At 46.1% G+C, this 18886-nt stretch overlaps 9 protein-coding genes across 9 annotated transcripts; 7 read left to right on the top strand and 2 right to left on the bottom strand.

Moving 5' to 3' along the window:
- Positions 1-1124: 1124 nt before the first annotated feature.
- UA08_03088 (hypothetical protein) lies at positions 1125-2926 on the bottom strand (the record flags this gene model as incomplete). Its single annotated transcript, XM_020265510.1, has 3 exons — positions 1125-2068; positions 2128-2841; positions 2893-2926. 3 exons carry the CDS (start codon positions 2924-2926, stop codon positions 1125-1127), a joined length of 1692 nt encoding a protein of 563 aa, XP_020121584.1.
- Positions 2927-4438: 1512 nt separating this feature from the next.
- Positions 4439-6017, top strand: UA08_03087 (hypothetical protein; the record flags this gene model as incomplete). Its single annotated transcript, XM_020265499.1, has 6 exons — positions 4439-4582; positions 4660-4886; positions 4948-5087; positions 5145-5239; positions 5305-5418; positions 5481-6017. 6 exons carry the CDS (start codon positions 4439-4441, stop codon positions 6015-6017), a joined length of 1257 nt encoding a protein of 418 aa, XP_020121583.1.
- A 538-nt stretch (positions 6018-6555) lies between these two features.
- On the top strand, positions 6556-6864 carry UA08_03086 (hypothetical protein; the record flags this gene model as incomplete). Its single annotated transcript, XM_020265488.1, has 2 exons — positions 6556-6705; positions 6760-6864. 2 exons carry the CDS (start codon positions 6556-6558, stop codon positions 6862-6864), a joined length of 255 nt encoding a protein of 84 aa, XP_020121575.1.
- A 941-nt stretch (positions 6865-7805) lies between these two features.
- On the top strand, positions 7806-8939 carry UA08_03085 (hypothetical protein; the record flags this gene model as incomplete). Its single annotated transcript, XM_020265477.1, has 4 exons — positions 7806-8040; positions 8377-8439; positions 8510-8846; positions 8918-8939. 4 exons carry the CDS (start codon positions 7806-7808, stop codon positions 8937-8939), a joined length of 657 nt encoding a protein of 218 aa, XP_020121574.1.
- Positions 8940-12362: 3423 nt separating this feature from the next.
- UA08_03084 (hypothetical protein) lies at positions 12363-13691 on the top strand (the record flags this gene model as incomplete). Its single annotated transcript, XM_020265466.1, has 3 exons — positions 12363-12495; positions 12581-12736; positions 12802-13691. The coding sequence occupies 3 exons, from the start codon at positions 12363-12365 to the stop codon at positions 13689-13691; spliced, it is 1179 nt and encodes a 392-aa protein (XP_020121577.1).
- A 372-nt stretch (positions 13692-14063) lies between these two features.
- UA08_03083 (hypothetical protein) lies at positions 14064-14567 on the top strand (the record flags this gene model as incomplete). Its single annotated transcript, XM_020265455.1, has 1 exon — positions 14064-14567. One exon carries the CDS (start codon positions 14064-14066, stop codon positions 14565-14567), a length of 504 nt encoding a protein of 167 aa, XP_020121576.1.
- A 560-nt stretch (positions 14568-15127) lies between these two features.
- Positions 15128-15610, bottom strand: UA08_03082 (hypothetical protein; the record flags this gene model as incomplete). The annotated part of the gene is made up of 3 exons (XM_020266310.1): positions 15128-15297; positions 15395-15538; positions 15595-15610. The coding sequence occupies 3 exons, from the start codon at positions 15608-15610 to the stop codon at positions 15128-15130; spliced, it is 330 nt and encodes a 109-aa protein (XP_020121579.1).
- Positions 15611-16530: 920 nt separating this feature from the next.
- Positions 16531-17183, top strand: UA08_03081 (hypothetical protein; the record flags this gene model as incomplete). The annotated part of the gene is made up of 3 exons (XM_020266299.1): positions 16531-16563; positions 16735-16899; positions 17016-17183. 3 exons carry the CDS (start codon positions 16531-16533, stop codon positions 17181-17183), a joined length of 366 nt encoding a protein of 121 aa, XP_020121578.1.
- An 871-nt stretch (positions 17184-18054) lies between these two features.
- UA08_03080 (hypothetical protein) lies at positions 18055-18872 on the top strand (the record flags this gene model as incomplete). Its single annotated transcript, XM_020266221.1, has 2 exons — positions 18055-18143; positions 18395-18872. The coding sequence occupies 2 exons, from the start codon at positions 18055-18057 to the stop codon at positions 18870-18872; spliced, it is 567 nt and encodes a 188-aa protein (XP_020121581.1).
- Positions 18873-18886: the final 14 nt, after the last annotated feature.

Here is an 18886-nt window from a genome sequence, read left to right as displayed (position 1 = left end):
CCAAGAAACCCAAAGCTTGGTTCTAGAGAGGAAGATGCATCGGGTTAATGGCATTAAGTATGGTAAGTCTAAAGTGATATGGCGAATCATCCCGGGCAAAAGCTAAGAATACTTCATGCTTGCTTAAACGAACGGTAGATATCCCGACATAAATCGTAGTCATCAAGCTCCTCCCAAATGACAACCAACCTTGAGAGTTAGTCTCGAAGTGGTCATAACTATAATAAAGTATGTAGTCATTAGGCTCAGGACTCTAAGATATAAAGTGCTGCCTCCACCCTATGGACCCTATTGGCATTCCAGTTCTTTTCAATTCACAATCTGCTTATACTATCACTGACAATGCGAATCACTTCCGATAAGACTCTAGGCGAGTTGAATACCACAATTACATTCTTACAACAAGCTTATGATATACTCAAGGATGACCCTAGATATGAGGATGGGATACGAGTATTGGAAAATTCGAGGGAGGATTTGAACTCGTGCCCCATGTCTCAGAATCAACTTCGGTGTATATCAGATTTTCAGCCAACGATTGAAGAATTTATAACCATTGTAAACGCCCGAAAACAAAGGAGCGTGCTGCACGGGGTTTATTCGCACTTTCTGACCTCGATAAAGCTTTGTTCGGACAACAAGGACGAGGCCCACCGTTTGTGTATAGAAATCCCATCTTTAAAGCGTTGAGGTTTTGTAAGGCATAATATATCTGGGTCCTGACTTCTCTTGAGCATCGCTGAGGCGGGTGAGGGGTATTCTTAACGGGGATATACAACTATGGAGGGCTGGGCTTGCTAGTGATGCTTCGTGATGCTTGCTTGGTTACTTCAAGGCCTTTTGTACCTAACAGTAGATGTCTATGACTTGGCTTTCTATATTTTTTTTTATTCCTTTCATTATGCACTTCATTTATTCATTTTCATTTTCTTTTGCTTCCCAAAATGAGAGCAAAAAACAAAACACCAGGAGCTTCGAGCAACTTCAACTTCATTATCTATGTCTAATTGAAATATCTAGTGGCAAACTAGAAATTAAACATAGCCAAGAGGAATCCATCTCATTTTCCAAGTCTAAGCTAAGGTATATATAATAAAAGAAAACCATCACTGCTAGGTCAATATCTACAGCTCGTACTCTTCAATCAACTTTTCCGCACATGTCAGCCCCGTGGCATATGCCACAGCCTGGGTATGACAGTTTGCCAACACAGGGGCCACACTTAAATCCGCAACACGAAGACCATCAATGCCCATCAACTGGAATTTGGAGTTGACGGCCGCATCCGAATCTTCAGGCTTACCCATCTTTACTGTGCCTGTCATATGCCAGCTAGAGGAAACATTTTGCCTCCAATATTCCAACAAATCCTCATCGGATTCTGACTTCGGAGCAGCTAGCTCTGCTATATTGTCCTTTGCGTAAGCATCGCTCTTTAGAACCCTGAACGCATCACGTAAAGATTCAATGGCTGCACGTTGGTCATATGGGTGAGCCAGGAAGTTTGGATCAAACAGAAGAGGCGCATCTGGATCTGAAGACTGAAGTAACACATCTCCGCGAGTCTGTGCATTGTAGAGAAAAACGAGCATGCATGAATAGCTCAGCGAGCTCTGGGGGAATTCAGGAATGAACCAGTGGACAGGGAAATGAGTCAAAATTTCATAATGAGGAACAGTCTCACCCAGCAAGTACTTCTGCTCGTCGGCTGGGAGGTCCTTGAATTCTTTCGACGACACAAGTTGGTCCAATTTGAACCATCCAACGCCCAATTGGCAGGCAAACTTTGCCCAAGGACCTGTTCCATCCTGGTTCCACTGGTCAAGAGCAGCATCCATCACTTTTTCGTCTCCATAGAATGCCGCTCGATCGGTACCTCCTTCCACGCGTTTGTAGACCAAGGGCACAAAGCAGTGGTCGCGAAGGCCCCGACCTATTGAAGGCACGGAACGTACAATGGGAATATTATATGCTTCTAGCTGGTCCGCGGGTCCGATCCCTGAGTGCATGAGAATCTTCGGTGTGTCAAGGGAACCCGCAGCGAGAATTACTTCTTTGGAAGCAAAATCTAGCCAGGTGAATGTCAGCAAAGATTTGAATGAATATATCCAAAACCACACGACCTACATGATTTCCCATTAGACTCAACTCCCACAGCTCTATTATCCTTTAGAATAAGACGTTGCACTGGTGTCTCAACGAGCAAGGTCAGGTTATCTGGCAGTGGAACGAGCAGATCCGCGGCGGTGGACCGCAGGCCCCGGTGAGTTGAGTTTATAAAAACAGACATCCCAATCGGATTTCCAGAGTTGTGGTCTGGGTTCAGTGGAAATCCAGCGCCTTCGAAGATATCGAGCATTGCTGGAAGGTCCCTTTCCCACTCACTTGCGAAGCCAACGTGGAGCGGACCTGAGCTGCCATGGTCTGAAGGCTTTGGATTCGCATACTTCTTGTCAATACCAGATGGAAGGTTGCCGTGGAAAGTTTCAAGGCTCTTAAATCGCTCCTGCATGCTCGTCCATTGAAACGCATCGTCACCAACGATCCTTGCCCATTCGTCATAATCCCCACGAGCGCCAACGCTATAAACCCCAAAGTTGATAGCACTCGAGCCCCCCATTCCTTTTCCACGGGAATAATCAATTTGACGGTCATTGCAATGAATCTGGGGTGTCGTTTTGTAGCCCCAGTTCATATCTTGATTCTGGAAGGTCAGCCACCGCTTGCCGTCGACACGGAGGTTGCGGTCGCTGTTGCTGCTACCAGCTTCAAGCAGCAGCACTTTGGGATGGCTGGCCGCTCGTGCCAGAGCAGAGGCTGTTGCACTGCCTGCAGGGCCACCTAACTGGAGTTAGAATGACTAACCAGCTGTATCATGTGCAAAACACTTACTGCCAACTACGATGAAATCATATTTCGATGCCATCTCTGATAGCTGACAGTCAATTATCTTTTCTGCGAAAGTCCGAGTGAGCAATACGTAAATTTTCAAGAAGAATAGTTGTAAAGAGTGTCATAACACCGAAAACAAGACTGTTAGGCTCAGGATCGAGTACAAATATACGGCGCGGCGATCATGCTCGTCTCTCTAAACGACCTACCTGATTAGGACAATTCGCTAAGCAGTCCTCGTTTTGAGTAGCAATTTGTCGATCTGTTTCAATTCGACGTTCTGTGCGCCGAAACCCACACGGCAAGTTTGATAGCTTGCTCGTCCAGGCTTCTGCAGCATTAGTCTGCGTTAGAGTGGCCTTGGGTATCATAATCCTTGCTCTTACGCAGAGAGACTTTCTCCTGTGCCGCAGAAGCCATTATCCAAATCAATAATGATGCTTTATATAGATACCCACCCCAGTAGTAGCGGCTGTATGGTTCCCATGTTCCTCTCAAATATAGGCTATTGGAGCCACTGGGAGATATAGTACGCACGTACGTAATGCTAATAAGCTGGCAATGGTAACATCAGTCCAAGAATTGGAATTAATCTGCTACTCTATAAGAGTAACAGAAATAACTACAAGCATTTCTCAAATTTCCAGGGGATTAGCTCGTGTGGTGGACGGCTCAAATGGCATAGGCACCCCCTCGATGACAACCTGCATACTTATCTTGCCTCAAGCTTACATGGCCATGGCTACTTTCCGAATTGTCTCTATGGTCTAGGCAATGCGGAACTTGGGCCGGTCTATAGTGGAAGACCCATTTTCGTGCGGACCGAAAGATAGTGCAGTGCGCCTTGACTCTTCAGAATCCAGGGATCCAGCACTGCCTTAATCATTCTGAGTACTCTACTCAACGGTTGTATAAAATAAGCACTAGTCCGTAATTATGCATTAGGTATTATATTTAAGGTCCCTCGGAAATTTACTGTGGAACTGTGAAAAAGCGTTAGTTGGCAATGTGCTCGCTGATCAGGAGGCATTGCATGCAAGACGGCTCTTATAAGACCCGTCAACTAACCCACCAACTATGTCTAGGCCTAAGAGTAGCCAACAATCTTAAGCCGTGCACAAGCTGGCATTTATCCTTGCATGGCAACGGGCGCCGTTATCATCTAAGTTTATTCCCGGTCTATGACGGGGCCGATACGCAGGATTCGTAATGGCGTTTTTCCCTCAAGCGAGATATATCCTTGGATATCAAAATCAGACTTTGGGTGAGTAAGAACTTAGTTGGCCTTAGTATAGAGAATGTTCACCGCAACTGTTTGTGCTTGTGTTTACAGAGTCCTCAAAGATCGACACCCCTTTTATACCTGACTATGTAAAACGGCGATGATGAATTGTTCGAGGGCAGGGCATCTTGAACACGTATATATGTCGAGATATCTGAGAGACCAACGAATGCACCCCTACGGTCCTGTAACAGGTGGTTGATGTCCGACTGTATCCCGGGAGAGGGATTATATCAGAATAACCAAGAACGGCAATAGCTGAAAATGTCAGCGGCATCCAGTGATGTCGAGGCATTTACCCTGCTATCTCTGGCTTTGGCTTTCATTATTGTACGGATTTATGTGCGATGGGATCTCGTCGGCCCCAAGCATTTTCAGCTCGATGACTACTTGATGCCCTTGGCAGGTGTAAGTACATTCGCTATACGTTTATTTAATTCTGATAGCGGCGCATTTGACTTCCTTGCTTACAACTGGCCCTACAGCTGGCATTCACTGGAGAAACTATAGCTGCATACCTGGTGGTAGCCCAATTCGACGGCCTCACTAATAGTTACATGACTCCGGAGGAGCGTGCGGCATTGGATCCAAAATCAAAGGAATACTACGACCGCATATGGGGTTCAAAAATACAAGTCATAGGCTGGTCCTTGTACGTTATGGTGCTGTGGTTGGTTAAATTCAGCCTGGCTGGGTTTTATTCGCGCTTGACGTAAGTCTCAAGAAATTCATCTCCTGCTTGGAATCCAAACTTATTGGTTGCGAGTGAATAGTACCGGCTTGATGCAATTTCAAAGTCGCGTTCACATTGCATACGCCCTGCTCGCTGTTACCTACCTTGCCACTGCGCTCTCTCTCATCCTTTCATGTCAACCCATGCGCAAATTCTGGCAGATCAACCCAGATCCAGGAAGTAAGCTTTCTCATGTCTCATTTCATATTGTTGATATTCTTACACAGAAACCTACAGATAAGTGTCAGCCGACAATTTCCAAGGTATACGTCGCTGTTGCCCTGACTTTTGACATAAGCACTGATCTTTTTCTGCTTTCCATTCCCTTGCCGGTATGTTCAGTCTTCGGTTTTCATGACGTTGAAGAATCATCGGGCTGACTTATTTCCGATAACAGCTCTTGTGGAGAGTTAATATCAGTATGAAGCGAAAAATAAGTTTGATGGCCTTGTTTAGTGGAGGCGTCTTTGTTATTGCAGCCGGCATGATTCGAGCGATAGTGATCCTTACGGTATGTCCAAAGATATTACCTACTTTGTAGTTATTCGCACTGACATTAAACTTGGTCTTAAGTCTGGTCCCGACGGCGCCGTATCAGGAAGCAAATGGGCATGTCGTGAGACATTTGTATCCATCGTCCTATCCAACCTACCGATTATTTCTCCTTTAATCCGGACCTGTGCCAACAAAATCGGGCTCAGTGTCTTATTTAGTTCCACCGGCCGTCCATCTCGAAGCCACCCACTATCTAGTAAGCGAGACACGGGTCATGAACTACGAAAGCGGAGCGAGCATAGTCACCCATTATCAATTCCCGGGACCACAGCTTGGGACAGTGATGAGCACATCCTTGCTCAACAAGATGGAATTAATACCAACTCCGAGAGCTCGACTTATAGGAATAAACACCATGGTCAGAGACAGAGCGAAGAAAATGGGTTTCCGAAGCAAATAACAGTTGTGCAAGAAACAGTCATTCGAAACGATCCAATGACAGACCAATCCATTCCGTCTCCAGGAGCAAGAGACGGAGAAGAACGTCACAGAAGCAATTCTTTTTCAAATTTCAATTCTACAATTACTTCTGGATTACCACAACATCGTTGGTAGGGCAAACAGATTGCATAGGCTTAAATTCTCACAAAGGATGGTTCTGGTTGGGTCTTTGTATATGGCCTTTTGAACGACGTATATTAGATATACGTTTCACGCCAAAAGATTATTAATTATTAACTACGGCTCCAGTCACATATTTAAATACTGATCCACAAATGTACCAACCCATAATGGAAGGGGAAAACGGCAGTAAATCCATCTTGCGCTATAAAATGTCCCATCTCGATGGACTGCTAAGAAGAAGTCTTGCTCCAACCAGTAAAGTCAAGCCGCGTCCCCGTAATCTCGTTAAAAATCACATTTGGATTCAAATCCTGGCCAATTTCGATATCCCATATGGTAAAAGTACCACACAAGGCATAGCTCAACTTCTGCGGCACCGGGCTGTCAAACATACTTCCATCCGTGAATAATCTGCGGATTCTGAAGTCAATACAGAATAGTTCAGTGTCAGTGAATGATTACCAAATTCACGCCCAAAGCGCAAGTGCCTATTCTAATGCTAATATATACAATATATATATGCAGAAAAATGAACAGCAATAACACTCCTCCTCCTCCTCCGCCTCCTCATCCTCCTCACGCCGCGCCTCTGGGTTGCAGGCTATTTCGAGCCAGTAAGCAAGCTGTTCACAACAATATTGCGGTCGTGTTCTACAATATATACATACCGACCTCGTCGGTAAGTCTCTACTATATGATGAGCATTAATGTAATGAAGGCTAATATATCCCAGTTGACCAGCTACAGGCCCGCGCCGCCTCCGGTGGCCACTTCTCGCGGTGTATGGGATCGTCCTCCACCACAGCAGCGCCCTCGAGCCGTCCTGGTGTCTGCCTAGGCATTAGGGCCATTTGTTGAGCTTCCATCGGAGGCTTATTTTAGGCAAGGTCGGAGGGACTGCCCTGTAGTATTGCACGGACCTCCACCGTGGAGAAGTTCGCAACCTCTCAGCTCGCGCGAGATGCTTTGGTCTCGCGAGCCCATTCTCAGGTCGGTCGATATGATCCACCTCAAGACATGGGAACAGTTGGCTCGGCGTGCCCAGCTTCGTGAGGCAATTGTTGTCACTCGTGCTGGCCGCCAGCCTCCTCTTGGCGAGGAGTGTACTGCATGCCGCAATCTTAATGCAAATCTCCCGCTTGCTCTGCGTGTCAGTAGTGGTATTGGGGGGAAGTGCAATAATTGCCTCTATCGTGGGCACGTCAGGTGTTCCTTTCAAGGTTAGGCCTTCTGCCGGCAAGCACTCTCCCCGCCAGACTTGCGACCTGGTACCCGTAGCCGGTAAGTCTCTCCCTTGTTCTATTGTGTTTGGTGGGCTGCGGCCCTTGGGATAATGTGTTGGTGGGCGGGTGGGAAAGGCTGTTTTATGTTATTTCTTTTGTGTTGTATTTAAAAGCTTTCAGAAATCGAATCCGTTTGTGTTGAAACTATAGAGTAGAGTTTTGATATTAATTAATCTCTTATTTCTCATTGACTACTTTTAGTTGAACGCTTACGTTTATTTTAATACTTTGCCTCAGGCATCAACCATAAGCCTATTTCTCTCGCTTGGTGACTATTGACGCCCGGTTGTTTTATAAACTTCCTACTCTCTCATGACAATCGACCGTAGCCATTTTTAAAAATTTCTTACTCTCTCGTCTTTGTCTCCAAACTTCATACCTCTTCATTTTTTTAGAGATACGAGGTGGCATTGTGGCATCTTAAAAGCGACAAGGTGCTTGAGATCTTATCTGTGAACAGAGATGGTCTCAGGCTGTCACTATAATAATTAGGAAGATGCTTAAGCGCAACCCCCTGGGCAACCTCTACGGTGCTGATGGCGAGACAATATTCCACAACCACATCTGTCTTAAGCTGAAAGAGTATGATGCACACAAGTTTCAGCATTTGGGTCAGAAGGAAGGAGGAAAAGATAATAAGATAACACAGTGCGTCAAGCAGCTTATGTCGATAGAGAAACAGACTCTAGTCCAAAAGGTTGCAAAAAGAGAGGATCCAGACTCAGAGACTAGTAAAACTGAAACGAGTCCGCTCGGGAAATCTACGCAATTCAACGTTAATATCATTAATCTGTCCTTTATTATTATTGATATAGTTTCCATCAATAATAGCAGGGAGACCACAAATTTCTTAAGTTATTTACTTAAAGAGTTTCTTCAGGAGAGGTCTTGCACATTACTAGATAATGATATCATTAATTAATTCTCATTCGCTGCTTGGCAGAAGGCTTTGTTTAAAGATCTAGAAGCCTAAAAACTACTAAGTATTAGTTCACTGACTTTCTTTACATCACAAGATTATATTAAGATAATTACTCCAAATAGTCACAATCTACGATCCGCTATAGTAAAGACGATTACGAGCCGTAAAGACTGCATGTCTGTGAATCTTTATATGAAGATCTCAATGGGTGAGCCTTAGAGATTGAAATGATTCTTCACTACGTTTTGGAAACGGATACTGACAGTTACTTTATGCAGATGATGAGGTGGAGTTAACACGATCAAAGGCGCTTAATGATGAGATTCAGCGTCAGAAGGGCGCTAAAGATAAAGAAAGGCGACGCAAGGAACATGAAGAAGAGGAAGCGGTTCGCAACAACACTGTCGAGGAGGAGGAGACGCGACGCAAGGCAAGCGAGGAAGAACAAGCCGCTCACAAGAAGGCTGCTGAAGATGAGGAGAGACGCAGGAAGGAACTCGAAACCATATCTCAAAAGGCACTTGAAGAAGCGGAAGCATCCAAGTCTGAAGAAGAGTCCGAGGAAGATGTTGATGATGTTGTGGAAGACGAGGAGTGGCTCGTTAGTTATGACGAGTATGTTTGTCTTTTCTACAGTCTCGTTATATTCTCAACTAATTTGAGTTTTAATAATAATTCAATTTCAGCAGAGGCCTACCACCTGTGTGAACACAACACGACCGAAGATATCGACGAGTTTAAACTGGCTTTCAAAATCAAGGGTAGCGTCTTACATCCGCAGTGGATCTTTAAGCTCCCGGATATGAAGCGCACGCTCCTCGTGTATCAGATAATGGGGGCTTGGTGGATTATCAAAAAACATCAAGATCCCTTCGTGCGCATCGCCCTTTGTGGCGATGAGATGGGACTAGGTAAAATTACAATTCTAACCAGATTGAGGCCTTACTGCTGGCCTCACTATGCTCGCTTATAAGGTCAGTTTTGGGTATAGATTCGGAATAGTGCACGAGCAGGAAGGGTCCAGGGCTATGTTGATTAGATTCCTGGCTGAAATCAGTAGGCTCAATACATTCCAATTCCTTAGTAGAGGTCTAACCAACTTGGGATTCCTGCTATGTCAGCCAGTCTTCATTTTGCCATTCTGTCCACAAATAGATATATGTTATAGATTACTTTCTAGTCGTTGTGTATGTCCAATAGCCCAGAGCGTGTCGACTTCCTTTTGTCGGCACTGCTCATTTAATAGATCGGTCATAAACACCGAGGAGATATTGCTGTTTCTGTGCCTAGGGTCGAGAACTTTTCCGTGCGTTAACGGACAATGGTGGGTCAAAACGACGACTTTCCGGCCAGGTTCCAGGCGCGAAATCGAATCAATTTTCCTGTTTAGCCAAGCAAGATCCGAAAGTTGTGCTTCTTGGTATGCTTCAATTTTTCAATCAGGAATATAGTATAATCTTTGATGCCAAAACTAATGTTCTCGGCTTGTTTCTTGATGATATGTGAGAACAACGTGCATCCAAGAATGGTGAGCGTTGGGGAAATGTCGTAGCGCGTTTGATCAAGCCAAAAAAAAAAAAAAAAAAAAAAAAAAACCCTGCCAAATGCCTCTCGTCGCCGAGAAGAGTCATCGATGCTCTCTTTATAGTGATTCACCTTGGCCTTAGTCTCAGTCCAGTCACTGTGATATGCTCCATGGTTCCCTAGAACCAAAAACACAAACTGAAGGCTCCAGCTGCTTCCGGATAAGAACGAAGAACCCATTATCTTTGATCAAGCCAATCTCATCTAGCAACGCTAGGAATGATGTCTTGGGATCGATGTCCAATATTCATAGGCAGCCGGTGACTCCAGGTGAACGTCCTCGATTCATGGCTTTCCATTGTCCTTCCCAATCGAGCTTTGGCGGGAAGACTGGCCCTTAAGGCCTTTGACAGCATTGATAGCAAACCAATCTTTGTCGAGCAAAACACAAACTTATCACAACAGGCAACGGACCCAGCGTTGTCTTCACTCAATGCTGTTCGGCAATTGCTAGCTGTTCGCCACCTAACAAGTTTACCTACCGATGCTGCGATAAACTTCTTTCATCGTAATGCATTAACAGCGCAGGCTGTTATACGAGGTCTTTTAGTTAGGCTCTCGTCATCTGGAAAATTATCCGCTCTTTCTCAGGGGCTGATTTGTGGTATTACAACCCTTTCTCAACGCGGTGCCTTACTAGTCGCTACACTCGGCACAGAATCACACGTCATGCGCAAGCAGATTTCTGCTAAGATGCTTTATATCATCAGAGATGGTGAACTTTCGGTCAGAAAGCGTGAAGAAGCAGGTCGTGTACTCGCACGACTCGGTGACCCGCGCGACTTAACGGAACTTGCCGACATTCCAGCCGGTACTTTTATATTCGGCTCGAACAGCCATCCGATTTCACAGCCACAAGGTCTAATAACGCTTAATGGCTTTCGAATTGGTATCTACCCAGTTGTGAATCGCGACTATTCACTTTTCGTTCGGGAAACAGGGCGCGAGTGGCTCAGTCCAGATGGACTAGATACCGAACGGGCGAATGCGCCAGCAACGGAAATCAACTGGAATGATGCAAGTGCCTACTGTAAATGGTTGACTAGTCGATAGCGTTCAAGTAACAAAGTAAGCTCAGACGAGCATGTCCGACTTCCTACGGAGCCGGGGTGGGAGAGAGCGTCGAATGGCGATCAGAATCAAGTGAATTGTGACGGCCCGATCTATCCCTGGGGCTGGGAATGGAAGAATAACGCTTGCAATTGCTAAGAGATCGGGCTGAATAATACATGTGCTGTCGGACTTTTTCCCGATGGTCGGTCACACTACGGCTGCTATGATATGGCAGGGTAGGTGTAGGAATGGTGTACAACCGCTTTGGGGCGAGGACATGACTACTCCCTCATTCGCATACCCCTGGCGCGACGGTGGTCGAGAAGACCTAGATGCCCCGGAGTCCATACGGTAGGTGCTACGCGGAGCTTGCTTCTCGAGGGGAAGGTTAAAGGCTTGTGGCACGTATAGAGGCAGTCCGGAGATGATCAGCTTTTGGCGCGAGAATGGTTTTCGAAGTGTAGTTGTCAAGTAGCGCACTATCACTGCTATTAGACATTTGTGTCAAATAAATTTAAGATATATGTGGGTTGATTGCACAGGAGGGCCCGATAGGCCTGATTAACGTGCTGGAAATGGGTGCATTTCGCAGTTTCCAAATTAGGGAATCTTAAATGTAGGTTTAGGGCTAACCCTAAGTGCCGGAATCTTCTACGAGCTGCTTTAAACTAAGGCATATATATATCTGCACTACTAACCTCGCGAGCCATCAGTAACAAAAGTCTGAGATAGCGAGAATCAAGCCAGTATTACTGCATAGCCAAAGCAGCCAACGTCAGATCGGAAATGGACATCATCTCCGGGCACAGAGTCTGCTTTGGCTTATGGGAGGAACATTTAGTAACGCACGTGGGTATCTCGTGCGCCGACATTCGAAACCATCTTAAGACATATTAGTACAACAACACGCTGAGTAAACAGTCGTCTTCGATTGGGCGTGGGCAGCAAAACAAGCTTTTGGCTGCGATGGTTGGCCTGAGGCTCCACTATTTCGCTAACTGCTCGTGTGCGCAAGTTCCGATTTGATTGTTGTTCTCGAAACAGAAACTCCCTGGCCTGCTCGAACGGAACTATCGGCAAAACAGGTACTCAAATCGAGAACATGCGACTTAGCAACGTTATCCATTCCATATCATACCTACCCACTGCTTTTTGCTTTAACCTCCTCCCGCCCACGGAGACGACTCGACAATACATACGTGCATAAGCACTAAGCGCTAGAGGCTGCCGTACATGCGACCCGGAGCTTAAGCCGAACGTTGATTAATTTCCTGTCGAATCATATTCTGTAAATTGTGCACCTGCCAGTGTGTTATTCTTAAACTGCTGTGCAGACATCAACGCTATGCCTTTTTTTTTTTTTTTTTTCTCAATTCTTCTCGCGCATTAGGTATAAAAAGCCATGCTTTTCCAGATCGGAGAATGGAGAAGTTGATGCATGCGTCTTCGAGAACTCTTCGGCTGAAACAGACGCCATAGGTTTTGCTCGCGATCATGTCTGTGCTACTCTGTTCAGCTTTACTGGCTTGCTGTGTTATCGGCATAGCCTCTGGCAAACCTCAAAAGGGCCAGGGACGTATTACTGCTACTAAGGGTTTGAAGAAACTCACAGTGGGGATTGTTGGTGGTATGTGGTGCTTTTACTTGGACCAGGTATCAATGGATTGATATCTGAACACACGAAAGTAAGGTGCTGACGAAGAATTCTGCAGACTATGGATGGACGGGTTGGAATCCAGCGAATGAGTACTTCTGCAACGAGATAAAGCCCATCTTTGCAGCCAACAACATTACGCTTCCTCGGGAAGTGCAGAAGGATTGCGATGCTAGTGACAGAAGCGTAATCCATAATGCCACTGCTCTTCAAAGTACGTCAAGCTCCTAGTGACCGCTACAAGTTAAATTGTGTGCTAATCATGCATGGAATCTACAGCGTCTACGTCCAACTATATTGGCCAAATCTGCGCAATGAAAAACTGCTCAGCCTTCATCTCCGTCGGTGACAATTTCTATGACAGCGGTGTGGATTTTACTACTACAGGAATCAACCGCTTCCAAGAGGCATGGGTGGACATGTACGCCCAGGGAATATTTGAATACACCCCTTGGTACCAGTGTCTTGGAAACCACGATATCGTTCAAGGTCAAGCAGGGGTTGACTTTGAGACGAAGTTGGCCCCTCTGTACGACGATCGATGGTACTTTGGCACCGAGGGGTTGCCTTACTATACTTATGACCTAGTCGGCCACGACTGGACTGCTACATTCGTCGTCCTTGACTCTGACTGCTTTATTGACAAATATCAAAAAGACACCTCACCTTACAATAACAACTATACCATCTCTTGCCACCAGGATACCCAGACGCAAGTGGATTTCCTCGCGGAGACCTTTGCCAACTCTAACGCCGACTGGAAATTCTTACAGTTGCATCATCCGATGCTGTCATCCCACGCCAACTACACCGAGCTCTGGCCACTGATCTCAGTCGTCGAGCAGCATAATGGCGTTGTCCTAAATGGTCACGATCACTGTGCTGCGCACTACTATGGCAATAACACCAACTTTGTGCTCTCCGGTGCTGCGGGATTCCCCGATCTTGTTGACTGCAACTACGGAGTACCTCTCGGCCCCTACGTTAAGTTCCTCGGCTCCAACTCCAAAGCTGCTGCCAATGGCTTTGTTACCATGGAAATAAGCTCCAAGGAGCTGGTCTTTGAGTACTACATCCGCAACATGCAGTACGATGGCGGAGACTTGTATCCCGTGAAGAACGACATGCAGCCTTCGTATTCTTTCAAAGTGAAGGAACACGCCTGGTAGATAACAAGTGACGGAAGGCAGTAAATAATCAAGTGCCTAGAGAGTATAATAGAATCGAAGAAATTCGAGAACAAAATTTGAGCTTACAACGACTAGCCAGAGTACTTCCGCGCGCTAATGTTGCACGTAGTCGTAGACCCAGAGCGTAATTGTACGGATATAAGAAACAAGAAACAGGAATAACACAGTTACCTATTTGCATGTAAAAACTTTTGTGCAACATATCTGTATGTCGGAATATTGTTGAAGATGTACAACGCGGGCAACATATTTTCCTTTCCGCCGGTGGATTCAGCCGCTCCACAAGATTGAAAGTTGACGATTGGCACTACAAACCACAAATCACAGAACTCAGAGAAACGACAAATCAACATGGCCTCTCAAGTCATCTTTGACCCCTTGGCCGCCCTGGCCCTGGCTCTTCTCGTCTCATCCACGTGCACGCTCTGGTATGCGTTTGATCAGCACCACTTCTTGACCGTCTTCAACTCGCCCGTCAACCGCACCAAGTCAGACGCCATTCTGCCTACCTATTTCAAAGAATTCTTTCAAGCGGGACTTCCTCGTGTGGTTGGGCTTCTGGGACTGACGTTTTTGACGGCGATCGGAAATTACTACTGGCGCTACGACTCATTGGTCGCTACTCGGTCGCTGCGATGGTATGTAGCCGGCGCTTGGTTGGCGGTCAGCCACTTACTGTTCGTGCCCTTGGTTGCACCGCGCATTCAATCCATCGTGGAGAATAGAGCGGCAAAGGGACGGCCAACCAGTGTCTTGGATGAGTGGTTGAACATCCACCTATTTCGCACGTGGACCGTTGATCTGGCTGCGTGGACATGTTTCGTTGTGGGCGTTGTTCGAAATGTGAATGTCTGAAGGTTTTCGGTACGTCAATGGTGTTGAGTTTTGTGAATGACGAGAACAAGGCGGACGCTGCTATCTGCAATTTGGCTCTTGCAAGGATATGGTTGTTTTTATTCCTTACATACAATCTTTTCGTTGTTCACGGGCACTTCTCGGGGTTATATGTAAGATATGCTGAGTTTTCCAGTGATCATATTGTCCATTCGTCGTAAGCCTGCTCATTGAGGGCAACCTGCCAAATCAAGTATAGCTTACAAATCTCGCACATGGTGAAATTTGCGTCGTTTGTGTATTTTTTTTGTCCAATGAAATGCACCGCAAAGGATATTCAGTCGCTGGCATCCAATTCCGACATGATAGAGACGTAGTAAGTTATCTACACTGCTGCTTGTAAGGAAAACTCGGCCACGCAAGACATCGTGCATGTCAGACAATTGCCATGATATTCCGATTTCCAACCCGAATCCTTCGAATATCAAACATTGATGTACTAGAACGACGCCCACTGAACACCGACCACGGGAGCCTACTACATATGGATAGAACAAAAACCTTCAAAGACTGGTGCTCAACTAGTATCCCACATATTCGGGGGGCACGTTCTCGATGTGCTGTCGAGCCTCGTATTTAGCCCTCTCGGCGTCGATAAAGTCAAGGCCCTTGGTCTCGACTTCGCGGTCTACAAACGCGCCGGCAAATCCGGCCATGATCTCTTTTGCTTCTGCATGGCTGGCGGGTTGGCCTATATATGATTACACTGGTTAGAAATGCCGCAGCACAGAGATACATGACAGCTAGTTAAAAGATGCCGGACGGCAATTTCCAGCTGTTTCCCTCACCATTTTCCGCGCAGTGATTCTCATAGGCCTTTGCAGCTTCGTAAGATGCGGCACCAGCAATCAATTCATGCACCAGGCTAGGGTCGTGTTCCCGAGGCTCGGCACTGTTCCAAGTGTTGTAGGAGTTTGCCTGATCAGAATCATCTATAAATAACCACCCTGTCAGTATCTGTTTCAAATATCGGGGGGAAATGACTTACCGCTGAACCAGCCCATGGTGAAGGTAGTGTATATAGGAGTCTGTGAAAATAGAGAGAGGTAGGGAAATTGTGATATTATATTTGGGAAGAAAACTGTGTGGAATAAGTGAGAGAGGAGGGGTTTTTTTACCTTAACTACCCCTCTTCGAGAGGGGCACTGACGTGTCTTGTTTATATCTAAGCACTACGCTATTATTTAGCTCCAACATTCTAAAGACTAATAATCTCGGTAAGTATCGGCGCCATCGTTTCGAATAAAGCGCGATTGGCTATAAATTCTCCGCCTGTGGAGGCCTAGGTATGTCAGGTTGGGATGTGAGACGGCGGACGTAAATCCCGGGCCCATCTCTATTAAAATATATATGGAGATGTCTGTTCGCCAGAAAATGAGGTATTAACCGCGGTTCCTACGGGTAATTGACTGCTTATAACCGCTCTATAAAAGTCTATAACAAGGACAAGTACAGTAATGTAAATTCTGTCTAAATTATGTATTGAACTGCGAGAAGCAATTGACAGCGGTATTATCAGTAGTGTTTCAGTCTTATGCCACGTCCCATAAAATACAACAACAACTACTAACGACAAGTTAACAAGGAAGAAAATAATCCAACATCGTAATACGTATCTAGGTATGGGAGATCAACGCAGTTGGAAGCGAACGCAATGCCATTTGACACTCCCAGGCATCGTAATTTTTGATGATTTCTGTCTCTGCACCCTTAAAATTTTTGTGTTTGTTTCTTTGTTCCAACACCTGTTGATTGTGGCCGGCGATGCTCGTATAATGGTATGCTTGCGGGTACTTGTGCTCGAAGCCAGCGCGAGCTTGCATGGCCCTAAAATTGTGAATTTAGCTTGTGGGCAGTGCTTCGTTCAAATGAAAGATGCCAATCTTACTCCAGTGCCATGGTTTGTCCATCTCTTGCGATGGAAATGGCCTCCCTTATCTCGGCACCCTGGGCTAGAGTAGGTGTATGATTTTGGCCAACCTCCTTTTCGTGACTTTCTTTAGAAATTTACTTGGATCTGCCTTCGTGTCAGATAGTCGGTGGTATTCTGCGCGCTCAGCGCTCATAAGATTTGTCCACGGTTCTGGACGTACTTCGTAAGGACTGGAGTATTGGTGTTGCCGTATAGGTTCGTGGAACGAATGAGCACGATGGCGGCGTTCTTTTCGAATGTCTATGTTATCCATGCTTTGCTTCAAATGTCATATCTTCTTGGTCTCCTGGATTGCCCATATCTCTTCCTGAAGGGGTCCCTTCTCGAAATGGGGGCCGTAGTGACTTGGCCCTGATTGAGGTATGCCTATGGAGCTACTCATTCTCATTCTGCTCCAGATACCTGATCATGCCTCCCTTCAGTCATTCGTTCATTCATCGCTAATATGCTATCAAGCATACCTTGCCGTGCGACAGAGAGCTCTCTACCGCATTTTGAAAACGCAATACGGAGCACCTCTGGATATCAATGAGGCAATCACTGCTGTGCGGTCTGAGGGAATGATATTCAAGACCCGCAAAGAAGAGGAGATTGCTTTGTTGGACAGTTGGCGGCGCAGAGATAAGACGTCGCAAGCTGGCTAAACCATTGAAATCGCCATGCCAGCTTCATGACCTGTTAACTTGGAAGAAACAATAAAACTAGTACCACTTTTCCGTATGTTATACTTCTTTCAAGACTATACACAGCATATATCACGGCGGAATTGGATAGAGTCTGCTAAATGAAATGATGAAATGCGCCCTGTAGAACTATCCCACATTGAAGAACGCCGCATCCTCAGAGCACTATGTCGACTTCAAATTCTTGCCAATATCTTTGGCGTTGCTGAAATCCATCTTGATCTCTCATTTTAAGTGAATGACTTGGACCCAATGGACTGGGCCACAAAAAACACTAGACTCGAGGCCTACCGTTTGTTTCATGCCACAATGCCTCTTTTGGAATACGAAGAAATGGTTTGTATGTTAACCTACATCATAAAGAAATATGAACCTGTGTCGAGGAAAATATCTGAAGACTTGCGGAAGCTCCTCAATGATGCCGGGTGTGATGCATTTCGGAATCTCCCCGAGGATCAACAGCCGCCCCTTCAATCCGCGTATGTAGTGTGCTTATAACCTCGTTTATTTCTAATACCATTTTCCCACATTAGCCGCGATTGGACCATGGTTTCTCTATCGCATTCTACATTCGGACGATCGTATCCAGCGTGACATGGTCGTGGCCAACGCGGGCGAATGTCTTTTTGAAATCTTCATTGGATTAGATCTTGAGATTTATGGAGATGAGAGATTTCCATGAATTTAGCTTGCGGATCGACACACAGCCCCGAATTTTGAACAACTCTGGTCCACATTATTGCCTATTGAGCAACCCAGTCTTGGTTGGAAATGGCGTGGATCGCACCGCATACAGCAGATCAAGAGCTCGCGGACGCACCGAAGGAAAAACATGAACGACGAGGAAGACTGGAAACGGGGGTACGCTTTATGGGATGACAAGCGGCTACAAGACTGGTACTCTTATCTACCTGGTACCGCGTGAGCGTGTCGTGTTTCTTAACATATTCAAATTCTGAGTTCCTCTGAATAGCAGATATTGACTAGAATTTGTTATGATTATCAAAGTACAAATCGCTATTATAACTACAACATATTGCCAATTTCAACCAAAATAACTGCAAGACTAAATACCAGGTCTCTGCGCATAATCGTGTCCACATGTCTACGTAGGTGCTAGCTGCCACACATCAAAAAGACAGATCGTATTCTTGATGACGGGTGCGGTCCAGGCACTATCACCACGGGTTTCGCCAAGTACGATTGATTGAGATGAGGAGACTTTTGAAGCCGGGTGGCATTCTCGCTGTACGCGACGGTACCCACCAGCACTTCTACCCACCAAGCCTAGGGCTCGACCACTTGTGGGTCCGTAATCAGGGTCGGGCATTGCTCAAGGGGGCCATGTGTGTAGACCCAACGGGGACAATTTTACCAGCATTGTTTCGTCGTGCGGGCTTTGATGCCGATGGCGGCAAAGTCCTGATTGGATGCGGAACGACCGTCTTTTCAGGGCCGGAAATCCGAAAGTGGTTAGCCATTCGTGCAGCCAGCCAGCTGCAGCCAGCAGATGCTGTCTACCACAGCTGGCTGGATGCTGGCATTACTGAGGGTGAAATTCAGCAGACGCTGCTGGCCGTTAATAAGTGGGCCGACACCGAGGATGCCTGGTACGGCGTCTTGCAATGTGAGATGCTTGCGTGGAAGTAAGCGAAGTAGCCCTA

This window comes from Talaromyces atroroseus, assembly GCF_001907595.1.
Source record: "Talaromyces atroroseus strain IBT 11181 chromosome Unknown scaffold_3, whole genome shotgun sequence".
Lineage (NCBI taxonomy): Eukaryota > Fungi > Ascomycota > Eurotiomycetes > Eurotiales > Trichocomaceae > Talaromyces > Talaromyces atroroseus.
The sequence above is the reverse complement of the archived record's forward strand: the minus strand, read 5'-3'. Positions and strand labels throughout refer to the sequence as shown.